At 36.4% G+C, this 26194-nt stretch overlaps 1 protein-coding gene across 1 annotated transcript; it reads right to left on the bottom strand.

Moving 5' to 3' along the window:
* Positions 1 to 734: 734 nt before the first annotated feature.
* On the bottom strand, positions 735 to 20931 carry LOC145985351 (uncharacterized). Its single transcript, XM_083119261.1, has 3 exons — positions 20849 to 20931; positions 4099 to 5167; positions 735 to 846 (listed from the first exon to the last, which is right to left on the bottom strand). The coding sequence occupies exons 2-3, from the start codon at positions 5141 to 5143 to the stop codon at positions 815 to 817; spliced, it is 1077 nt and encodes a 358-aa protein (XP_082975387.1). The 5' UTR covers positions 5144 to 5167; positions 20849 to 20931; the 3' UTR covers positions 735 to 814.
* Positions 20932 to 26194: the final 5263 nt, after the last annotated feature.

Raw genomic sequence — 26194 nt, 5'->3', positions numbered from 1 at the left:
TTATTTATTCATCCATAAATTTTAGTCAGTTTTCAACAAAAAAAAAACCATTTCATTCACTTCTTATTGTTTTGAATGAGTGAAACAAGAAATAAATATCCTTCATCATATGCCATGTACTATTTTGAACACTGAATGTAAGATGTAACCACATTGCAATATCTCAATTTTCCACTTGCTGCTGAACTACTTGTAGTTACCAAACTTATCTCTCCCCATTATTTGTTTCCGTAATGTCATTTATCATTTATTTTTCATACCTGTAACCTGATATCTTTCCAATATAAATATCCATTCTTCTAGTCTTATTTGCAGTGGCAATGATTAGGGGAGGCAGTTGCCCCCCAGTTCTTGGCACTTTTGCCCCCGCACTATGCTAAATCTTATCTACAAAGGGAAATGTCATTGCACCCCCCCCCCTCAGTTTTGGCACCTTGCCCCCCCTGGTTTTGGGACCCAATCGCCGCCACTGCTTATTTGTTATGATTAGGGAGTGGAAGTTGATGACCTAAAAAATATAGGTATATGACCTATAGAATGTTCTAAAAATGGGAAAAAATGGCATAAAAAATGCAAAAATGACCAGTACATTTGTTAGTTTCAGGTTAAAAATTGAAATGAAAAGGAAATTAAACAAAATGCAATCTTGCTCTTTTAAAAAAAAGGCACCAAATGATACCACATGCACATTCAATCAAAATATGCAACGAGGATTTCCAATAGAAACAACAGAATAATTTTAAAACAATTTAATGAAAAAGTCATACACACTGAATGAATTGGTGTAAAATGAATTAATTTCCCACATCTTTGCCTAGTGATGTAGTGTGGTGTGTTTCTGTGGCACTGTAAAGAAAAAGAAATTATCACGATCCACGTACGACAATTTTTGTTTAGAAATTTAACAAAATGTATAAAAAAATAGGGAAACCAAAATCAGGCCAGACTGGCCAGGGTATTTCCAGCCTCTCCTTATCTGATCTTAGATCGGAGTTTGCCCCAGACGGACACCTTGTGGTTTCCCCCGACACAACAAAGACAAAGACAGTTCAGCATTTCTTTTGTTCGTAAATTGCAATCCTGCGAGATATATATAGGCCTATGCACCTTGGTGAAAAGACTCAAGAATATTACCAAAATGAAAGAAGTGACAAAATATGACAAAATAATACAACGAATATTGCGAAAAATTATGGGAAAATGCAGAAAATCGGGGAAAATGAACTAAAATCTGAAAATTGGCAAAAAATGCAAAAAAAAAATGCACTTTAAAATTACCTTTTTTGGGTTCTAAACGAAGTATGACATTGTGTAGGTGGTAGAACAGCCGCAGGCTGAACCTCGCCCTTTAATAAAGGAAAGGAAAATTGAAAAAAAATTGAAAAATTGAATGGGCATCGGGTCCGAGATGTCAGAAAAAAGATGACATTTCATCAACTTCCGCTCCCTAGTTATGATAAATACATAAAAAATTACAGTGAAATGTGATCATACATTTTCCAGGGGTCTTCAGATAATGCAGACAATGTTATGGGAATTAATAACAACAACATTTTTGCATGAATTTCGGAAGGTTGACCATACTATACAAGTAAACGTAAAATTCAGGAATGTACAACTCATATAGTCCCACAAAGCAATGCATGCTTTTAGAATGTTTAAACTCATTCAATGTAATTTTAAACATTACTTTTCTTTTGCAGTGTAATAAACTAAGTAGATCTACAAATAGAATGAGAATAATACTGTATATCTACTGCTGCAGTCCAAATTATGGACAGTAATTACATGCTCCAAAATCATAATTAGAAGGTTAGCAATAATTGTTCATGTAGCTATACATACTAAAAATTATAATTCTATTTCAAAATTGAGCAAAGAAATCCTACGATCACAATATTTTTAACTTGAAAGTTATTACAACAATAATGCATTTTTTCAATATTTTCAGAGCACACTTTTAATAATAAAATTGATCCTTTCACCAGATACGAGAAATTATGACAAGTACATAAATAAAAATGCACGAGAGAAATTGCATTAAACCTCCCTACAGTCTCTTTTATCACAATGAATATTGGTAACATCATATGAAAGACAAAACTAATTAGTAGGAGTATATTAACTTGGACCTGGACATTCTATTAATAAACATGTGACTACCAATACAGCTAAATAAAGTAAGCGATAAATGCATGACCACTCTTTACATGCCCATTAAATGAATCTCTGGAGCATGTTTTTTATGTTCCAGAACAGTGCACTGGAATCCACATTTCAGAATGATTAATTAAAAATAGAATTATCAATTCCAGAGAGAATCAAGTAGGCTATATTACACTGAAACTAGAGTTGAACATAAGAGATTTTTTGAAATTCATCTTTGTTTTCTAATGTGTACTTTTTGACATGGTGATACATAACAGAGAAACATTTTAAAAAAATTGAATAATCAGTATGTAACTCTACTACAGTAGTGAAATTAGTCTTGCAAATTGCAAGCTGATATGCAAAACACTGTTTCAGTTCAAAGAAAAATCTTAAATATCACACTGTCTGACGAAGTGGACCTTGTGAACAACAATACAAGAGGATACAGGGATGTATCCTCAAGATATAAAAACCTCAATTTTAATGCATATGATAGAAATTATCACCCAAGATAAATTTACAGCACAACTAGAGTTTCTTCCCAGCTTGAAAACCAACTATTCAACAGGTTAATGTGAATGAAAATTTACAATGCACTCACTGTAATATCAAATTCCTATTTTAAAATCAATGCATGCATAAATGTAGTCAATGTGCATTTTTATTAACATGATAATATATTTGAATTTGAAAATGACAGATGCACCCTTATTTTGCAAATTATGCAAGACAAATCATATCTAACATTAGAATTCCAACACAAAGAACAAAGCTCACTTCAGAAAGAACATGCAAGATATAATTCCCTTTTTTTTACTAGCACAATTTGCACTCCTCTTATGAACAACAATTATGTTTTATTTGCAAGGTGTAATGTGTTGCATTATTATGAAGTATATCCAGGTACATATTATTGCATATTTACCCAACTTAGCTGCTAAATTTCTAATATTTACCCAACTTCGCTGCTAAATTTCCAAGATAATTTTGTTAACAGTGCATCAGCCCTAAGTGAATTTGTTATTGATTCTTAACGGTATAGTCTTAAGTGAAGTGTAATAAAATAATTATGATGATATGAGGTCAACTATAACAAATGTGTTGCTTCTTATTTTAATTTAATGAAAGCTGAAGTCACACACAGTACTACTATCTAACTAAATACTAAGACCCAGATCAAAATAAACACATAACACACTGCATTGACACTTTACATTTCGAACATGACAAGTTTTAGGAAAAATGATGAAATGAGATCAAAGAAATATTAAATATGCCACAATTATTCCACAGAGCAGATAAATCAAAGTAAATTTGTTACAGGTTTCTGTTCAATGACAAGAAAATTATTCAATGCATTAATTCCACAAATAAGTGAAGACATGTTAACGTTGCTATCTTGATTTTAAAAATACAAGATTTACATATCTTTTTGAAAGCATTCTGCAAACTTGTATGAACCGAACATTATGCTCTATATGGGATGGTTAAAATGTTCTTAGATCATAAATAGCTAACACTTTTAACAATAAGAACCAACATACATTCTACTATAGTGTTTTTGTTTGACCTAAATCACACTTATTCTTCTTAGCTAAAAAAAACTTTTTGTTCAGTACAAATTATTGTTTGATATTTGCAGTAAAGTATAGGCACTTGTGTATTGCAATATGTATTTTTGAACAGCAATGTTAAAAGTTATTTTTTGCAAAATAAATAAAACATATGATACTCTACCTTGTGCCATGTGACCATTTACAAATATTAGCAGCCCCTTCTTTTTGTGAACATATTAAAGCTCTCTGTTTTCAGTGTTCATTATTATTATTATTATGCACAACCAGGAATTCTTATTGATATATACACAACTATGTTTCACTGTACAAGAAGAAACATCCTGCAACCATCTACTTTGACACATGTACATATCTTATTCATTGTACATACCATCAATGAGGAAATCCATCCTTTTATAGTGTCGTCGCTCCCAGAATTCCTGACTCTTCTTGTACAAAAACAAACACAGCACGACAACCAGTGGCACCGCGAGAATTATGCTAATGATTGGAATGACCAGAGAACTTTGCATATCACTCGAATAGCCATCATCATGATCCGGAGTTGCCGTGGGTTTTCCTTTCGAAATCGACACAGGTCCTGTAGTTACAGCAGTACCATTTTCACCATTCTTCTGCTCTACAGGCTTGGATGTCGCATTAGTATCTGGCAAGTTATCTTCATATGTGTTATTTCCTGGTTTCTGATATGTTCCGTTCCTGGCATGGAGGGTGTTTTCAGTTGATGGTCCCACTGTTGATGATGAATCGCTCGAAATGTTACAGCAAGTACAGTTTACTGGTCTTGGTGATTCAGCACAACACTCGCACGCCTCTGACGTTGTTGTATTAACATGGCTTGATTCTTGCTTTACAGCAGGTGGCGGAAGGCCGACACCCTTTCGGGCCACAACCGTTGAAGTATTTTTATGCTCTATCTCGTGCGGGAACGACAAATCTAAGCTTAAAGGTTTATCATTGTCAAGATTCTTGCTATTATTTCTTTCATATTGCACGGAAGAATCTGGAGCATGCGATGTGGTTGAAGGTGCAGTACTTGGTGGTGTTATATATTTTGAAGTTAATATGGAACCACCCTCTGCAAACCCAAGTTTACTGTCACCGGAACCATCTAATGAGGGTGTAGGTAACACGCTTCCTTTTTCAGGCTGTAGAAATTTCTTCACTTTGACTGTTCCATTACTGCTAGGGTCTTGAACATCACTTTCCCTTCTATTGTCCTGAATGTTCTTTGTGTTCAAAGAAAGGTTCCCTTTGCCTGGTTCTGAAAATAACTTTTTTATTTCGGGTGGAACAGTATGGTGTGCAGATATCAAAGACAAGTTACTCTGCAGATGCTCAGGTGAAGTTGACTGATGTTCACTTAATCCCTGAGATATAACCGTTGAAATTAACAATATGAAACAGAACTCCATGTCCCAAACTCTTGGGTAAATGATCTGAAATAAAAATAAAAAGCTATTAGTGAAGAAAAATAATGTATCAACATGGGTTAAGAAGCATAATGAATGCATTCCTAGTTCGAATAATAACCATAATAGTGTTGTAAGCTCAATAATACTCCTTCAGATGTGACGTTTCACACAGGACTATCAATCAAAAGGCAATGCAATTTCTATATTCTACAGTGTCTCTGATCCCAAGTACCCGTACCCCAAGATTATAGTACACATCTAGACTGTTCGGGGAAAAAGCACTTAAGTCAAAAAATGCAATTTTACAGCAGGCAGTTTTGTATGTTTATTCTTTTCATAGCAAACATTGTAGACATGATTTACATGTTGGATCATCACTGTTTAGGATCTTTACATGTACCCAACATAAAAATTCTACTTACAATGTGCTATTTAATTGATTCAGTGAGACTTAAAATAAAGCAACATGAAATCTCAGTTCGTGACTTATGTGCTATATGGCATATGTTACTATTTATTGGCATATTTATTTAACACATGTTACTATTTATTTACATTATAACATACTTGGGGACTTGACATTACATTACAGTACATAGTTGGATCCAGCGTTGTCATCACTGGCCACTCAGCACTGTAACTATGACCGCTTACATCAGCGATGGCACAATGTCTGGCATACGAATGTGTTCCATTTGACCCTCATAGCTAGAATACCAATCACAAAAATGAAATCATTCCCAAGGAAGCAAATACCAGCCAATTTTCAACATGGTCAGTACATGATACATACAAGGGTACAGGGGACTTCTCAGACACATTGTAGAAAATACATAGCTTCCAACAATCTAAATTTACTGTGAGAATGTATGCTATTGTACTGAAGCTAATTTTAAGCTGTTTAATAGTTTGTGTATTTAAAAAATGCATGTATATAATGTGCACATCAGGGCTGCCGTTAGGGGTGTGCGACGCGTGCCACCGCTTTCAGGGGCCTCGTGCTTCCAAAACAGTTATTTGCTCATGTTTTGTGCAAGCACGATTGCACTCAAATAGAAGGAAGGAAAACATAATTGTTGTGAAAAGAAAAATTGCATCATAACAAAGTTGTATTTCTGGTAACGGACAACTCTGTCTTTTCTTGACAAGCCACCAGTGAAAATTCGCTGACAAGGAACGACAACACATTGGTGACTCCAACTTTCCCTGATTTCCTGCCTAATGTTCGACCGAGGACAGGTATCATAAAATGGTTAGTTACTTGTCTGTAAAGGGTCATTCCATGCCAAATCACTCAAAACAAATGGAATTTTTTAACCTCACCATTTCCGAATTTCATGAAACTCTCAGAGTTAGTATTATTTGAGGAGCAAAGAATATTTGCACAATAACAGCCAACAGCGATGTATACTTTTCATGTAGCAGGGTTGCCAACTTAGGGAAAAAGTGAAAAATTTGACACACGGTGCCGAAGAAAAAAAATCATAACTGTTGTTGCAGGCTAGAATCTTCATGTTGAGCTCATTTTAAAACTAAAGGATTGTTCTTTTAATAAAAAAACTTCTTTACCTTCAAACAAATTTTTATGTCAAGGTCATATCATATGACCTTTGACCTTGAAAATTTTCACTATTTTTTAAATTCTTGAAACTAATACATATGGTACATTAAGTTGTTGTCTATAAGTGACAGAAATACCATCTTGGGATGGCATTGGGAACAGGAACTATGATAGTTAATGTCCACTGGTGCAGTGGACTTCGGCAGTTGTTGCACTGAAGGTTCAGATGCGCTCAGTCACTTTGTTCTCAGTGCAGCTACAGTCTTTCAAGCAGTGAGAGGTGTCCTGTGCCAGTGTGCTTATTAACATTTCGTCTTGTGTGTGTGGATCTCTTTGCGGTATATTACAGCGGATAAGAACTATTATGTACCTACACAGTGATGTAACCCGTTTGACATTGAAGGACATATCAGTAGCAGAAAACAATTAAGAAATGTTCTCCCATGCCACACCACACACAAGATATGTGACACTTGTACAAAAAAATTCCAATCAGAACCAGCAACAGAGTGAGTGGTGAAGACACAATGGTTAGAGAACAAAGAGAAAGTGATAATGGTAGTGATGAGGAAGTGGAGAAGTTCCACAGAGATGTCAGGCATTACATGAAAGCTTACAAAGTGTTGGAGAATCACCCATCAAACAGAAAAAAATGAAATCAACAGGTTATAGCAAAAGCAAAATAAAGAAGATTACAGAAGCAGTACAAAACAAAATATTCCAAATACCAGCAGCAGAAGAACAGGTTGCAGAAAACAAAAGTACTGATGGAAAAATATTGGAGCAGTTGAAAGAAAAGTGAAAAATGTACAGAAAGAAGTGCTAAAGTGCAAATCTTGACTATACTACCTAATGATTGGAGTATTGGAAGAATTGAGAATGAATTCGCAAGTGCAACAAATCACATGATACAAACTTCAAAAAGCTAGTGAGGGAATGTGGAGTAATGTCATCACCAAATCCTAAACCTGGGAGAAGTTTGAATCCAGGAATACCTGTGACACCAGAAGAACTTGTGAAAAGGTCTTCAACAGACATAAGAAGTGAAAAACACCACACCAGTGTCGCCCTTTGGAAGAAGTTCGTGGTTTTGTGACGTGTGTTAATGATCATGCATAGTGGTTGGGATGTGTTGTCGATGTTTGTGAAAGTTCTTATGAGGTTGTTATCAGTTGTCTTCACCCACATGGTCCTTCTCCATCATATGTATATCCCCAACATCCAGACATAAGAAGAATTCCCATCCAGGATGTTCTGACTAATGTAGATCCAAGAACTGAAACTGGACGGGCATATAAGATCCATCATCAGACACTAAGACCTCAGAAGAGAAGATGAGGAATAGGAAACGCCACTAATCTGCACTATACGTAATATTATTTGTTATTATTATTGTGTACTTTTCTAAAATGTAAACATGTGCATCGTTCCCAGTGTTTATATCTCAGTCAATGCACAGTAACATTTTTTCATTAAGTTTATAAATTTCAGCAGCTCCTGTTCCCAATGCCATCCCAAGATGATATTTCTGTCACTTATAGAAAACATCTTAATGCACCATATGTATTAGTTTCAAAAATTTCAAAAATACAGTTTTGAAAATTTTCAAGGTCAAAGGTTATATGATATGACCTTGACATAAAAATTTGATTGAAGGTATAGAAGTTTATTTTTCATTAAAAGAACAATCCTTTAGCTTTAAAATGAGCCCAACCTGTAGAATATAGCTTATCTGCAACAACAGTTATGATTTTTTTTCTTCGGCACCGTGTGTCAAATTTTTCACTTTTTCCCTAAGTTGGCAACCCTGCTACACAAAAGTATGCATCGCTGTTGGCTGTTATTGTGCAAATATTATTGTTTCCTCAAATAGTACTAACTCTTACAGTTTCATGCAATTCAGAAATGGTGAGGTGGAAGGCTGTGAGAACAAATTTGAGGGTGTGCCGCTCCGAGAAAAGACGAAAACAAGAGTTGGCATCAAAGACTTGAAGGTCCGCTGGGCTCTTTACTACAACCCCTCGTGTTTACAACCGCAGCTGGGCATCTTTAATGACCAGATGAAACCGTCTATACCGAGTGTCTGATACTCCATTAGTGCAAAGCACGTAACACTCTTGTTTTCGAGAATAATGAATAGCAGTGCGGATTTGTAGTCAGCAAAAACATCTAAATCAAGTAGACAATTAAGCACCCAAAGAATAAAAATACATTTCTCTGTTTTTTGGCCTGATCGTGGCGACGATGATGAATGGTGGTTAGATGAAATTAGGAGAAAGTTATTTTATATTAAAGAAATACATTTAAGCGTACATATTACTGTAAAGAGGGCTCCTGCAAAGTCTACTGGTTACCGCTCTAGATTTTGGTGGAAGTGGTCCCGGGTTTGATTTCCAGTATGAACTCTCCAAATTTCGGTATTATCCCAGCATCGTGAGGACAATTAAGAAGCTACTTGAAAATAAACTGGCTCCAGTCTCAAACGCCAGAAAATAGCGGCGATGGGATTTGATGTGCTCACCACGGGTCACCCAAAGAAAATTTGATTGGCAGGCTGTGCCCCTAAGATGGCTCTTGCACCATGGAGTTGTTTGCAGCAGCATTATTTATTTAATTTATTTAATAGAAGATTCCAAATACAGCATTAGCCATTTTACAATTATAGATAAATTCAGTTCTTTTGCTTCATTCCTATCAAATATCTAAATCTCAAAAAATGCACTTGCTCGAATCCTGGCGTGGGCTTGGATGTTACTTTGTGAGTCTCCCTTCTTCAATTTTATATAAGCGTCATTCATGCTCATCGTTACGATGAGGAAGAAAAGTGACGGAAAATAGAAAATTGATTGATTTAGTTTATTTTACTTTGCGTTTTGTGCCTCTTGGCTAATTTGTGAAGATGGGGTGCTACCTCCATTTGTGCAAAGGTACATAAATCTTAATTTTAAACCTCAGCTTGAATATCTACAGGGTAGGTTTCTTTGTAGACAATGAAACCAGACAGGATGCCTTCCAATGGAGATGTCTAAATGTATATATTATTCGAACACAGGATACATGGAATCAGAATATTTACATGATAAGCTACAATCTTCTGTAATTTTCATTCACAGTCAATTTTCATATCAATATCCTTTTTATTATTTCTTTTCCTCTATTTGAATATTCTTCTGTATGGACTTCCTTCTTAGTGGACGATCTGGACTTCCTTCTTAATGAAATATCAGGATCTGGACTTCCTTCTTAATGGATGTTCTGGATCTGGACTTTTTTTCTTAATTTCCACTTTTTCTACAATTTGGGGATTACTTTATCCTTATTACAACTTTTTCCCTTAGGCTTTGGAAAATGTACTAATTTCCTCCCCTGTGGAACACGCCAACACTAAATATGTCCAACCTAGGGTGTACTTGGTGCCAAAACGACTGACACACCCCTCCAAGTAGGTGCCACGGCTGAAACGCAACCAAAAGTGCTGTGGGGCACCACTATTGGAAAGGTAAATCAAATCAGACAGATTCAAGATCTGTACAAAGACACAAATTTGTATCAGTGCTTTGACTTCTTTAATTTCCTGATCAATTTACATATGATCACTAGTTTGATTTATCGAGTATATACATTAATTTATTTCTTTTATATTTATTCTTTGTCTTCTTATAGTAGATTCTATTGTTTTACATCTTCCCAATTTGCTTTGTTCTTATTTATAAAGTTATTCACATATATTATGCTAATTCTTATCTTGCATGCCTGGTGCTGCCATCTCTATTCCTCTTTGGCAAACTATTTACATTACTTGGTCCTATTGGGTACGTAACAGGGGATGTGATGAAATGACATTCACAAAGAACCAAGCCCAATCGGAATTCGAACCCGGGACCCTTGGCATCGCTGTGCTAACCACTTGGCTACAGGGTCCTGCAGGAAAATAAGAACAGTAGGCATAAATATAATTTGAGAACAGTTCCATTGCTGGCACAATCAATAATTTGCTTGTCACTTTTATGCACTGAAATGTGACTGCAGTATTTAAAAAAAAACCTCTTGTTTGCAAGAATTTATTTTCATTGTGTTTTCATTTGAGCTTGTCGGCATGTATAGTGTTCATGACAATAGTAATTTCCCAATTTTTTAGGCAAGCAATTCGCAACACAGGATTGGCGTCAATCTTAAGTCTTTATTTGGTGATATTCCAAGCACTTCAGATTGTAAATAGCGCTTGTACAGAACTTTTGTAGAAAAATGAACGACATCAGTTTTCTAATATTGCATTTTACTGTACTTGATGACAGTATTTATGTCTCTAACTTCGATATGAAATGAGAATCCAACAAAAATAAATCATAATGAACAGAGAAATTCAACAACAAAAATTACACAAGATTATTTACTTTCTGATCAGTGGTGTACTGTGTTCTTTTCCGCAGCCTTCCCTCCCTCTGACGTTAAACTTTACAGCTCCATTCATTTCCAAAAAGGAACTTCAGAAACAGGCTTCTCAAGGCAGGCGGTGTGCAGGTCAAAGGACCTTGGGTCGGCATATTGTCCCCACAGATGAAATAGAAGTAAAGATCTGGAGATATGAGTACTTTATTTTTATTGCCTCTCAAACCCTCCCAGAGAAGGAACGTTTCCAGATTTTACAGCCATGCCAAAGTGTCATTTGATGTGCTCACCACGGGTCACCCAAAGAAAATTTGATTGGCAGGCTGTGCCCCTAAGATGGCTCTTGCACCATGGAGTTGTTTGCAGCAGCATTATTTATTTAATTTATTTAATAGAAGATTCCAAATACAGCATTAGCCATTTTACAATTATAGATAAATTCAGTTCTTTTGCTTCATTCCTATCAAATATCTAAATCTCAAAAAATGCACTTGCTCGAATCCTGGCGTGGGCTTGGATGTTACTTTGTGAGTCTCCCTTCTTCAATTTTATATAAGCGTCATTCATGCTCATCGTTACGATGAGGAAGAAAAGTGACGGAAAATAGAAAATTGATTGATTTAGTTTATTTTACTTTGCGTTTTGTGCCTCTTGGCTAATTTGTGAAGATGGGGTGCTACCTCCATTTGTGCAAAGGTACATAAATCTTAATTTTAAACCTCAGCTTGAATATCTACAGGGTAGGTTTCTTTGTAGACAATGAAACCAGACAGGATGCCTTCCAATGGAGATGTCTAAATGTATATATTATTCGAACACAGGATACATGGAATCAGAATATTTACATGATAAGCTACAATCTTCTGTAATTTTCATTCACAGTCAATTTTCATATCAATATCCTTTTTATTATTTCTTTTCCTCTATTTGAATATTCTTCTGTATGGACTTCCTTCTTAGTGGACGATCTGGACTTCCTTCTTAATGAAATATCAGGATCTGGACTTCCTTCTTAATGGATGTTCTGGATCTGGACTTTTTTTCTTAATTTCCACTTTTTCTACAATTTGGGGATTACTTTATCCTTATTACAACTTTTTCCCTTAGGCTTTGGAAAATGTACTAATTTCCTCCCCTGTGGAACACGCCAACACTAAATATGTCCAACCTAGGGTGTACTTGGTGCCAAAACGACTGACACACCCCTCCAAGTAGGTGCCACGGCTGAAACGCAACCAAAAGTGCTGTGGGGCACCACTATTGGAAAGGTAAATCAAATCAGACAGATTCAAGATCTGTACAAAGACACAAATTTGTATCAGTGCTTTGACTTCTTTAATTTCCTGATCAATTTACATATGATCACTAGTTTGATTTATCGAGTATATACATTAATTTATTTCTTTTATATTTATTCTTTGTCTTCTTATAGTAGATTCTATTGTTTTACATCTTCCCAATTTGCTTTGTTCTTATTTATAAAGTTATTCACATATATTATGCTAATTCTTATCTTGCATGCCTGGTGCTGCCATCTCTATTCCTCTTTGGCAAACTATTTACATTACTTGGTCCTATTGGGTACGTAACAGGGGATGTGATGAAATGACATTCACAAAGAACCAAGCCCAATCGGAATTCGAACCCGGGACCCTTGGCATCGCTGTGCTAACCACTTGGCTACAGGGTCCTGCAGGAAAATAAGAACAGTAGGCATAAATATAATTTGAGAACAGTTCCATTGCTGGCACAATCAATAATTTGCTTGTCACTTTTATGCACTGAAATGTGACTGCAGTATTTAAAAAAAAACCTCTTGTTTGCAAGAATTTATTTTCATTGTGTTTTCATTTGAGCTTGTCGGCATGTATAGTGTTCATGACAATAGTAATTTCCCAATTTTTTAGGCAAGCAATTCGCAACACAGGATTGGCGTCAATCTTAAGTCTTTATTTGGTGATATTCCAAGCACTTCAGATTGTAAATAGCGCTTGTACAGAACTTTTGTAGAAAAATGAACGACATCAGTTTTCTAATATTGCATTTTACTGTACTTGATGACAGTATTTATGTCTCTAACTTCGATATGAAATGAGAATCCAACAAAAATAAATCATAATGAACAGAGAAATTCAACAACAAAAATTACACAAGATTATTTACTTTCTGATCAGTGGTGTACTGTGTTCTTTTCCGCAGCCTTCCCTCCCTCTGACGTTAAACTTTACAGCTCCATTCATTTCCAAAAAGGAACTTCAGAAACAGGCTTCTCAAGGCAGGCGGTGTGCAGGTCAAAGGACCTTGGGTCGGCATATTGTCCCCACAGATGAAATAGAAGTAAAGATCTGGAGATATGAGTACTTTATTTTTATTGCCTCTCAAACCCTCCCAGAGAAGGAACGTTTCCAGATTTTACAGCCATGCCAAAGTGTCAACAAATTTCAAGTCATTCATATTTGACACAGTAGTGCCTGCGGGTGTGTAGAATCGCTATTATCGGAATGTCTAGGGAAGGGGACAAATTTCGTAAATTTGAATCTGGATTCCAAAAGGCTAAAAAAAGGGGGGAAAGGATGCACATTTTTAGAAAGTCAGAAGTGTGTCTTCGAAAAAATCTTGCTGCCTGTAAATACAGTTTCAATTTCAAATTTTGCCACGATAAACGGAAATAATGTAGATACATTTGACGTCAAGGGTTTTAGTGTTAGTGTTGATGGTGATGTTATGGAGTGTCTTCGTGATATAGTCCAAGTCGTGTGTATCAGTGGTGGCGGTGACCTTAAATATGGTGGTTGGTGTACTCGAAGAGGAAAGATAAGATTTTCTGTTTTTGTTGTAAAGTTTTTGGGAAGAAAGGTGGGGGCATGCTGCCAAATGAAGGCTGCGATGATTGGAGGCATTTAAGCTATCAAATACAAAACCATGAAAGATCAGGAAGTCAAATTCAATGCCTTAAAAAATGAACCGAATGTGAATTTAGACCGCAGAACAACAACTATTGATGAGTAACAGGGATTGTTGATTTCACAGGAAAAGCAGCATTAGCGTGAGGTCTTGAAACAAATACTATATGTCATTAAGTATTTGGCAGAGCATGGTCTTGCATTATGGGGCCTGGGGCGTAAAATATCGCGGGACATATATATACAATATTTTTTTTTTTCAATTTTTGTTCCTTAGTCTGAAGTAGAGGTGTCCTACAAAATCATAATGTAAACACTATTACATGTTCATTTCGTTTTCATTCTACATGTTCATTTCGTTTTCATTCTGATGTATGTCATTGCCTTATAATCAAAGGGTCCTGGGTTTGATACCAGGTGGCACAGTGGTTCGGATCCCACTTTAAACTGTAGTTCCAATGCAGATTATCCTCTCTGGGCATTAAGTGGATTTACAACAACAACAACAAATCAATCAATCAATCTGATGTTCATTATATTTAATTGCAAAAACGGGAATGTTTAATATCATATTGTTACTTTAATTAAAAAGTAGCAATATTTAATCATATCCAATAAGATAATTGTTTTCTTTACTGTGACACTGTAGTGATTTTGCATTGTTCCATACAATAATATTTTCATATCATATTTCATTCTATAAGTAAACAAACAATATGTGTTAAGTATTTTGATGCAAATAGTTGGAACACTATCTTTATGTAGTAGCTACTTTGTTTATGATTTCAGTAATTTTGGATATGATGAAGTATGTCAAAATAAGACACGAATGCAGGCTATATCAGATAAGTTACTTAATTGGAAACACTAGCATCCTATAACTCATTAAAAAAATGCACACAAGTTGTCACCCCTGTCATGACCCCCTTTCCGTATTTAGTGTGTTTTCTGGCTGAAGAAATACATATCAAGAACAAGGGAAAATTTACAATACATGGCTGCGAACATACAGGATAAAATATTATTTTTCTAGGGCTTGTATCGCTAAAACAAGGTTTCATTCAGCAGTCATGAAGAAAAGCTGGTTGCCAAATTTTATATTTTATTGGTCCTAAAGGGCGATACTGTGAACGTGCGCTCGTGCTTAACCATAGGTAATAATTACACAATTGTAATAACAAGGTTGGCGTTAGAGAAGAATTTTACAAGAAACGGATGTTATCGATATTTTAACATTACATAATACAACGGTCTCGTGGATATAGTTCGCACAGAGCCTCACGTTCCCTAACGGCGGCCCTGGTGCACATAAAAAAATGCAGATAGCAGTGATACACAAGCAGCATAAAGCATACAAGTTATTTTCCACAACACAATTTCCCACACAATAATTATTTCTATGATTTTCTCCACACTTCCAGCTTGCTCATCCACAAGAAAAACATTTTTCTGAAATTTACCTGAGCACAACAAAGAAAAGTATCTACAATATATTCAGAGGCAATGTAGTTCTGAGAAATTGAATTGTCTAGTGTGCTGCAGCTCGTCATGTGAGAACGAGAGGAATGTAATCCCCAAAAAGCAGTTTTTAGTCTTGTTTTAATAAACTCCTCTGAAGAGCTCCACTTCTAATCATTAGGTGGAAACACTTATCTCCAACTTACTGACTCTTTTTCAGTTAGACATATTCCTAAAAATACATGATTTCTTCTCTCCTGTAAATGTGATAAATTGGAGTTACAACCCTCTGGTTCTTATACAATGAATTAATTGTATGTGAAAACCCAAACCGTGGGGAAAGAGAGAAGTTAAATACCTTGACAAGCATATTGAGTATTGATTAATAGTCACTTAGCTAGCATTAAAAAATGTAGGTTGGAAATGTGTATCACTTTGGGTATGTCTTCACCAACTGAACATGCTATCCAAATGTAATAATCAGCAATGAAAAGCATCAACAAAAGGACTACAAATTATTACTGTATTCTTCAAACCATAACAGTAGTCTGGACCTTAATTTAGTACTTATATGCTTACTGGAAACACATCGTCTGCTCACTTATTCACATACAAGACTCAAAAATAGATTTTGTTGGACCTATCATCTCAAAATATGAAACCTGCATAATGGTGAATAAGAATGAATATGACCACACGGTCATTAAATTTCTGATCACACAGATGTGTGATTTGTGACGGTCTAGTCTAAACCACAAAGAAACTAGCAGCATCAGCAAGATGCAGTGATCATACTGGGATGTAATCATGACATCCATCATTTTGTCATAATTAGTGTATTGCACCAAGAAAAAAGTACAAGTTTTATCCATTAGCAGGCTTTCGCAAGTTTTGTTCATGAACTTACTTTACAAGTCATATTTGCATAGTAATTCAACATACCAAAGTCTGTTTGGAGAATATTCTGACAAGTTTTGAAATATACTGGTTTTGGTTGTACAAATTGTTGTAAGCCTGATATTGTACTTCTGACATCATATAAATGTAGGATTAAGACTCATAACTAGGGAGTGGAAGTTGATGAAATGTCATCTTTTTGCTGACATCTCGGACACGATGTCCCTTAGATACACACAATATTGCACTTCGTCTATAACCCAAAAAAGGTAATTTTAAAGTCAATGTTTTTGCATTTTTTGACAATTTTCAGGTTTTAGGTTATTTTCCCAGATTTTTGGAATTTTTTGCAATATTCGGTGTATTGTTTCGTCATATTTTGCCACTCCTTTCATTTTGATAATATTCTTGATTCAGTGTATACTACTTTTTCATTAAACTGTTTTAAAATTATTCGGTTGTTTCCATTGGAAATTGAATGCATGTGGTATCATTTGGTGCCTTTTTTTCCTTTTTGAAAGCAAGATTGCATTTTGTTTAATTTCCTTTTCATTTCAATTTTTAACCTGAAACTCACAAATTTAATGGTCATTTTTCACATCATTTTTCCCCCATTTTTTAGGACATTCTATAGGTCATACACCTATATTTTTTTAGGTCATCAACTTCCGCTCCCTACTGATAACTTTCCTTGCCCAACCCATAATAGTATAAACTATTTTTTCTGTCCAGGTCATATATGCTAGCACAATCATCCACCACTACCAGTTTCACATCTTATAATCGTGCTTTGTTTACTTTTTTGGTAGTTATTTTCACTGCTTGAGTCAGATGACCATTTCACTTTCTATGGGGGAACTAAGAACTGAAGAGGTTAACTGATCACAGTTGTCAGAGCTTTGTATTGCCCACTGGTTGTCTGTAACCATAAATGGAACAAATAAAAAATTAACAGAATAATTACAACTACAGTTCTGGCTACTGTTCTGACTCAGGGAAGGATTAGCTGAAGTTTAGGAATAAGCTAATTGAATTAATATTGCCCAAGTATGAAGCTACTTTCTTTAATTGTGTGAGAAGATGCCACTGGCAAACGAGGAGAAACAGACAGAATAGAGAGAGAACTCAAGGATGATCCAATCAGGACATACAGTGCGTACATTTCGATCTTCAGCCGAGAGATCGGGAGAAGCATGTCGGGCGGCGCTGGCGGAGATGCCGACATTTGCCTGTAATGCCCGCTTATTTTTATGGACATATACATACATTTATATAAATATTGCAAAACGAGCACTAACCTGTGTTATAATTTATCATCTGCAATTCATCCAAGTTCTGCCCTTATATACACAAAAAAATACGCTTTAGAAACGATGTTAAGAGCCACAGATAATAAAACATTTTAATCATGGTTTTGACCAGTAATGTCCTGCTTAAGTTTATATCCTTGAAAGAGTTTTGTGCCGATGGGGATCGTTTGGAGGTTTCGAATGTGCAACACTGTATAAAAGATTACGCTGTAGACGAAACCATTAATAAAAGTCAATGGTGTTCGTGAGCTTCCTTGCAATCCGAAATCTCCTAGCTCAAGTTTTTTGTTCCTTCGCGACAGAGCTGTGAATATAGTGGCGAGCAGATGTAAACCAAGAGCGTGTTAATTTCGTACTGTGCGCAAGAGTGTTATTATTGGTTACTTGCCGTTACTTGTTTGTGTTATTGCAGTGTGTATATGTGTTGTGTCAGTGAGAGGATTGGAATGCCAGCCGCAAGGTTCACGTTACGAGGGGGGCTGATAAGTTCTCGGCCCGACCCAGAAGGACTTTAGCTACAGGCACGAAAGTTTCAGGCTATTCAACGTATTCCCCCCGAAAGTCTACACACTTGGCACTTGGTGGATATCAGTTTGAATAACTCTTATAACACAGGTTAGTGCTCGTTTTGCAATATTTATATAAATGTCTGCATATGTCCATAAAAATAAGCGGGCATTACAGGCCGCAAATGTCGGCATCTCCGTCAGCACCGCCCACCACGCTTCTCCCGATCTCTCAGCTGAAGATTGAAATGGACGCACGGTATATTTGACTTGACTTATACTTGGAAAAAGATAAAACAAGAAAGAAAGTGTTCCTACATATTAAATCGTTTACACTAAAAATTGCTACTATGACTGATGGGTTCTACTTGAAACGTGATGATTTTCTCCATTTTGTACCTGACCTAAAACAATCTTCAGGAATGCTGCATGCCATGTTAAATGCAAATTGCCCAAATCTTCAAACAAGTCACAAAACTGGTTGAAAATTAGCCATTTAATAACAAGACTTTCTGCAGACAATATTAAAAAACAAATGACTTCTTTGAAAGGGATGATATAAGCTGACAAACTCCCTGTAAAAAAAATATTGATTTATGGGGATAACATTAGAAAAGGGATATTTTTTTTTAAAAAAAAAAAAAGTGTCACATCCAAATCCAACATATGATAATCTCGCTGTCAGAAGCTTGTGAATTCTTCAACGGAGAATATCCACATATTTCAGGGTTCACCAAGTTTACAACTTTAAGATCCAACATGCCAAACTGCTTGACTCTTTCCCTTAAAACGTGTGCTTGTGTTTATCACCAAGATGTTCAGTTCCTACCCCAGTGTAAAACAAGACATAATTGAATAGTAAATATGGATAACCAATAATAACTAGTCAAAATTTAAGGGGAGATGTGACATATAGGTACTGGCCATGGGCGTCAACAAGGTGGGGGGGGGGTTGACCGGTTCAACCCCCCTGGAAATTTATATCTACTTTTTTTCAATTTATGGCAATTCAAAAACGAAGCACTTCATTTCCCCTCATTGTTTAAAAATCGTTTTGACATATCAAATTTGGTATTGATTATAAAGAACGTGTAATCGGAACTTTTGTTACCACCTAATGATCGTACAGTATCGGCCAGTGAAGTGTCATCCAGTATCGGCCACACAGAATTTCATACACACCTACTACAGTCCGCTTGCTTTTGTTTTCAGAATAAGATGGCAGACTAGGAGGTCAACAAAAAAGAGGTAAATGGACTGAAGAGGCCATGAAAGAGGCGTTAAATGAGGTAATGACAAACAAAATGACAGCAAGACAAGCAGTTAGTATATATTGTTTACCAAGAAGCACGTTAGGAGATAGATTGAGAGCAATGAAAAGTGAAAAACAATTACTTTCATATATTAAAGACTTGCACAATAAGTTTATGCCCCTCAGTAAATAATAATAAGACAACTGTAGAAACTGTACAATGAATAATTTGTATAGAGCGCTTTGAGGAAGATTGGGTTCAGTGTACCGAATGTGGAGTATGGCACTGTTTAATGCGTAGACCAAGAAAATATTTTGTATTTTTGTGACTATTGTAAAAATGTGTTTTCAACTCTGCTTTAACAGACTTTATTTGCACATTTGTTAACTACCATACCTTTGTACATATAGTTCAGAGTTTCTTCATAAAACTGAAGCATTTATCAATAGGTAACAATCCTAAAAATTAAAATTTTGACTGGCCGATACTGGACGACAATTTTTCCACTCATTGAAAATTCAGCTTTTCGTTTTTTGTATATATCTTGTAGTTCTGAAAACATTTCAGAGAAATTAAACCTGTTTTCTTTAAAGTATGCATTGAGGTATCATATTACTATATTCAATCCGACTATCTCCTAATCCTGCATCAGTTATAATCAATAAGCTTAAGGTGGCTAGTACTGTACGACTCTCCCCTACTATTGCGTTTGCTGCTGCTGCTACTACTAATGTTTGAAGTAACTATTATGTAAGCTTGGTTGTAACAAGTACTATATTTTTCATATAATAAACTTATTGGATGCTAAAATAAACTAAACTAAAACTGCTACTGCTACTACTAGTATTAGTAGTAGTAATAATAATAAAATAATAATAACGTAATTTAAAATATCGATATGCAATATTTTTGAAAATGAACCCCTCTTTGACAAACTTCTGCATATGCCACTTGTCTAGATCAGAATATTTTTGAGGGGAGGGGGTAACTTTGACATCTACGGTTCGACCCCACACCCCTAGGAAAATTTCTGGCGACGCCCATGGTACTGTCTCCAAGAACCTGCGGCTTCTACTAAGATTTAGGTTAATCGTGAAATGCATACTTCAGAGTCAATGTGAAGTATTGAATTGGACATGCATTATATTTTAAATATGTCTATTAGCAGATATCCCCTGACACGATAATCACTTCAATCATTAAATAATATATATAAATTCATGCATGATAAGTTACTGTTCCAGGTGTACATTTTATACTAGTGTTGCAAAACATGAAAATGAAAGGCTAGAGTAATTTATGTTGACACCTCGTATACCGTGAATCGTTTTAGTATGGGTAAGTGAGAATTCTAAACCAAATGCTAATTTAAGAATTATGAGTTTAATAATATTATATTAATAACAAGACATTCAAAAATAAACATACACGAATTGAGTTTGTCAAATGTGAAGAATTACTCCACCATTTCCTAAACACGACGGACACGATCACTTCTGTGCTACTATGAATTCATTTGTTTTCCTGTTTGTAAGCAGTGTTGTCAGACGTAAAAACGGAGCCGTATCCAATCCACCATAACATTTAGGCTAGCTTGTCTGCAGCTTCTTGGAAAAGGGTTGAGAATGAGCACAGGAACGGGGTGAGCGTTGTTTTTGCATTTCGGGAATAAAACTGCGATCTTCAAGAAATTCTAGACACCTATAGTGCAGAAAATGTCGAGAAGTATTTAAATATAATGATTTGGAATTTCTCTACTGTTCGGGATACGGAAAATTCAGTAAATGTTTCTCGTAATATTCTACGACAAAGAAAATCTAATCTCCCGAGCAGGGCCGTGGCGGAAGATGCCGCTCCCTTTCGGCGCCCCCCCCCCGGTCATTACGCAGCAACGGCAAATTGAAAATCAATATATTCCTAAGTAAAACCTCAAACTAAAAAATAAATAATTAGACTTCATACGCTCTTTCAAGCTGTTAAGCATAAAACGATATCTCGCTCGAGCACAGTTAAACTTTGGAAAATGCAAGCGGCGTGCATTCAGGATACGCAAGGTACGCACTGCGTACCCACAACACAGTAAGAAAAAATAAACATTTTTTCGTCTTCCCCGAACATGAAAATTCAACAATTATCGCTCCGAAAGCAGTTCCACTGCAAGAAATTCCGATTTCCGCACGAACACGCTGCTGCCTTGCTGAAGGCAGTCCCGAACGTTCCCGATTGTGACTTCGGCACCCACCCGATCCGCGTTGCCGATTTCCGCAGAAAGACGCTGTTTCTTCTGCTTGGTACCCTAGAAATTCGGAAGGTAACCCCATTGGCTCATATCAGCCTCGACCACGTGTTTGGGTCTGCCCGCGCCTACCCTCTCTCCCACTTCTTTCCCGGTTCTAAGCATCGAGGGTACCCAAGATTTTGACAGCGTATGCAGTGTTGACAGTAGTCAACATATTTTTTTCTGGAATACTTAGCTTACTAGCATTTAGCAGCCACGTGTAGATAGATCACTGTTGGGTTGCAATAAAAATACATTATAAAAAGTGATGCAGGAATCAGACAGGAGAGCAAGAATATGCAGTGGTGGAAGATCATATTTAATATACGCGTAAACTATCACATATAAAATATTTATGTGAGGTTAAAGTTACACTAGCAAGTTGTTTTTTTTCGTATAGGGAGGTGAGGACCAGAATGGACTGTCACTGTGTCGAGGGGAAAATATGTGAACAATTTGCAAGTTTCGCACAATGGACATTTCCACTTTGACATGAAAAACGTTTTAAATCCATTCATTTTACAGATAATGACACAAACATGAGATGTGCAAAATATCTCGGCGATATTTGTTTCGGTTCTCGAGAAACACGCCTTCAAACACCGCTGAAATTCACCTACTACGTCACGGATTTGAAAACGTCCTCTCCACAGACAGGAGGTCCTCTGACGTCATCACTTAGAAATGCGTGCAGGCTGGGCTTCTGCTCGTCTGCTCGTAGCATGAGCCGCGGAAGCGACAGAAAATTCACTTGCTACTGTGTAAAACAAGTATCTTACAACTTCCAGTGCAAAAATCTGGGCTCCATTTCTTGGAGATGAATTATGCCCTAGCAGGATAGTAGTATTTACTATAATTCAGCCATTCGGTAGAGGGTTTTCCCATTAGGGTGACAAAGCAAACCTTGTAACAGTCAATGGCTGAACACGTGAACAGCCTTGTTCATTGCGAATACATAGGTTAGTTCTGACTGGCAAGAACTTAATGTTATAGGAATGCCTTTTCTGGAATTACAATTATTTTCGCCATAATATTTTCTTCACAAATTTTAAGATAATACTTTTAGAACACACTGGTTTACACGCCAATTTCTGCAAAATAAGAGGTGATACGGTATAAAAAGGTACGGGGAGTTTTTAAATTTCCTGCAGTAAATGACAGTTTTCTTCAGTTAATATATATATATATTGCAAATTTTTGTATTTAGCCTCCTTTTACGTCGCTTTTCCGTTCACTTTGTTTAACCGCAACGATGAGAACGCATGGTTAATTTATTATGTATCATCTCTAACATCACATTTCTTCCCACTTTTGGCTAATCGCTACAATGAAGATGAATAACTACAAGCAGTATTCGAAGTCGGGGTGCAGGAGTACACCCCCCCACACACACACTACCACCAACTGCACAATCTAAGTATCACCCAACCTGCCATGATAAGAGACGAACTTTTTCTTCTGTCCCATCTCATTTCGAAAACATTCCACTTGTCCCATCTCCTTTTATCAGACGAGACGGAACATGCCTCGTCTCGTGAGCAACACTAACATTAACAATAGAAGCATCCCCCCAGCTGTCCCCAATGTCTCGAGCAAACATCCTCCCATGTAACAATTTACAGTTCAATGAAATGTCACTCACAAGGAAAGTCATACCCAGGTCGAGAGTCAAACCTGGAACATGCGACTTCCTCAAATAAATCATGAATTTTGTGTATAATAATTACAACGCCAGTTCATTCCTGGTAATTCTGAATCTCCAGTTTGGTTTGCATATATAAGCAGGATAATATTTAGTTTTCGAGGGCTGTACCGTCGAAACGAGGAGTCAAAAAAAAAACATTAAGAAAGTTTTTTTTGTATTTATAGTGATAAGCCTTTGCATACGTTGTTAATTCTATATTTTTCTAGACTTGAGACGAGAACGAGAATTGCCCTCCCAAACCGAGACGGATGTTTATAAATTGAGACGAGACTGTCAATGAGACATTTACAAATAAACACGAGACAGACATTTACAACTCTCAACGAGAACGAGACCAAGGCTGCCATGTCTCGTCTCGATAGGTTCCTTAGTGGTGAAGTTGTGAACCAATCAATTAATGCGTTCGGGGTAACGAGATGAGGCGGCTTTTTTTGCAGTACAAAATTCAAAATAATTATATCGTACCATTTCAGCATGGGATATTGTTATACACATGAGCGTATATATAGTTCACGGTGGGGGGGGGGGGAGGGATGGATCAACTTTTGGTATGATTAGGGTTACTTTATTTCGTAAGTGAAAATCCAGGACACTGCTCGCCGGAAGCTTGTTGGGGAGCATGGGGGGAGGGGATGTTGGACCCGACAAAGTTGTGTGTTTGTAGTCACGAAGTATTGATACTTTTCTGTTCATCTTGTGTCACTACGTTTTTAAGAACCAAATTCCTTTAATATGATTCGAGGGGGGAAAAATAACTGATTTGACAGTCTCGATGCAATTTCTTATCGCAGAAATTCCGAAACTATCAGGAAATTGCAGATATTGGTCTGCAGTCCCATCTGGTGTGTGGAATTACGAAATTTCCTTCCCATCCGTATCCCTTCCTATACGTCTCTAATTTAAGAGAATGAAATAAGTCCGAAGGACTTAAAAGAAAAAAAAAGGGGGGGTTGGACCCGTTGAATCCTACTTAAATAAGCCCATGATTATACACATTATTTCCTTGTAATAATTATACATAAACTAAGTATAGATATGTACTGTGCAACTAATGTAATCTTCTCAGTGTATTTTCTCTTATCTGCACGAAAATATTTGATCATAATTTGCGCAACAGAAATGGAACACAAACTGAAATTGCTTTATGGAAAAGAAAGTTAAATAGGCTTTATAAATAAAGTGAAGAATGTGAAAATTCCTATTTTGCACTACATAGGTTACGGTAAATATCGATAAATATAAGTTTAAAAAATAGTTTTGAGTGTCTGGTCAGCAACCAATTTTATAAGCAATATTTTTCGCATGGCCTGAGAACACACACGCAGCTGAACCCTTTCATTTATCCTGCACGTGAGCAGCACGGATATTTCATAGAAGAATGATCATTACAAAGCATAGCTTTCCTTTCCACTATCGCTCCTTCTTCAATTATTTAAATCGGTACAGATTTGTAAAACTGCTGCACGTGTTCGCTCACCGTGGGCTACATATCCGGAACTGGACGCTCGAAGCAGACGACAAACGAGCTCTCCCTAAGGAGTGACGCAGTAACATGGCGGCGGCGTGTTTTCAGCGCAACGCTAGCCTCGCAACTTTGGAAGTCTCGTTTCTGCCTTAAACTGGACGCAGAGAAACGCGAAAACTTGCAGGGGTCATTTTTCCAGGGTGTAGTTTTTAAAATTGTTGTAAAAAAAATTGAGTGGAAATGTCCATTCTGAGAGTATGAAAGTATCTGTTTATTTCCTTTCGGGATCAACATTTCCTTTGAGTTCCATAGCATGGGTGTTGATTGTTGACCCGACGATATGAATGAATGATAAAAGAAAAACATAATAAAACACAATGCTTACAATGGGATCCCTCCCACCAGACATTGCAAAGTGATGTACGGTAGTTTAGCTTTTGAAGTGTTCTGGGATGTATGCTGACGTATTTTCTACTTGTCCTTAATTATCTCCCTTCTACAAAATACTTCGTCGACTGGCAACTCCGATTCATTCGTCCACAAGAACGCGTGGTTTTCGGGCATAGCGGGACCGGACACAACGTACCGCGTGAGGTTGTCTTTTGCTTTCTTCTGTCGTGCGAAATTTGCAGCGAGTGTTTCGTTCATATTATTTACATTACAGGATCTCTATTGTTTGTCGGTGCTGTGAAGTGATAAAATAGGGGGACCGGGAGTTATTGATGACATACTGGAGAAGGGATTTTCGGAATTTACGAAAAAAGTGTAAACAATCCGAAATGGAATGTCTGTTCCTGATTTGGAAAAATTGTTTCAGGTAGGAGTTGTGAAGGATGGTAAGCAGTATATTAGGCATTTTGATTTTTGAGAAGAAGAAAAAATATATCTACAGAGTGATTGACTGAGTAAAAAAACAGTGAAACTTTATTGTTGGCCTTATTCGTTGGTTTCCTCTGCGAAAGGTGTGAAATAGTAGAGTATACTGAGATTTATCAAATTTATTACATGAAATTTGAAAGGACGGAAAATGATTGAGCCATTTCCTTCCCGTTCAATGTTCATCGCACTGCATGAAGGAAATAAACAAAGGTGAATTGTTGGACTCTACGTAGCTACTATCAGAATATATTTGCAAATATAAAATATCATACATATATTTTACCTCGTTACATTTGGATATTGATACAAGGATGAGAAATTTCCCATTATAAAATCGTAGAAAAAATTATTTTCTGAATAACATGATGGCCAGGGAGGGGGGGTTCTGGCCCCCATAATTCATTTCGGTTGGCCCATGTTGCGTACCCTAGTTTAAATGTCACCGCA

This window comes from Lepisma saccharinum, chromosome 3 (genome assembly GCF_977018435.1).
Source record: "Lepisma saccharinum chromosome 3, izLepSacc3.1, whole genome shotgun sequence".
Lineage (NCBI taxonomy): Eukaryota > Metazoa > Arthropoda > Insecta > Zygentoma > Lepismatidae > Lepisma > Lepisma saccharinum.
This window is presented reverse-complemented; position numbering and strand designations above follow the sequence as displayed.

Excerpts from the sequence above, each read along its gene's own strand:
- LOC145985351 (XM_083119261.1), bottom strand. The coding sequence starts at position 5,143 with ATGGAGTTCTGTTTCATATTGTTAATTTCAACGGTTATATCTCAGGGA. Across the intron at positions 847-4,098 it reads GATGGATTTCCTCATTGATG|TGCCACAGAAACACACCACA; the intron begins GTATGTACAATG and ends TTTTCTTTACAG.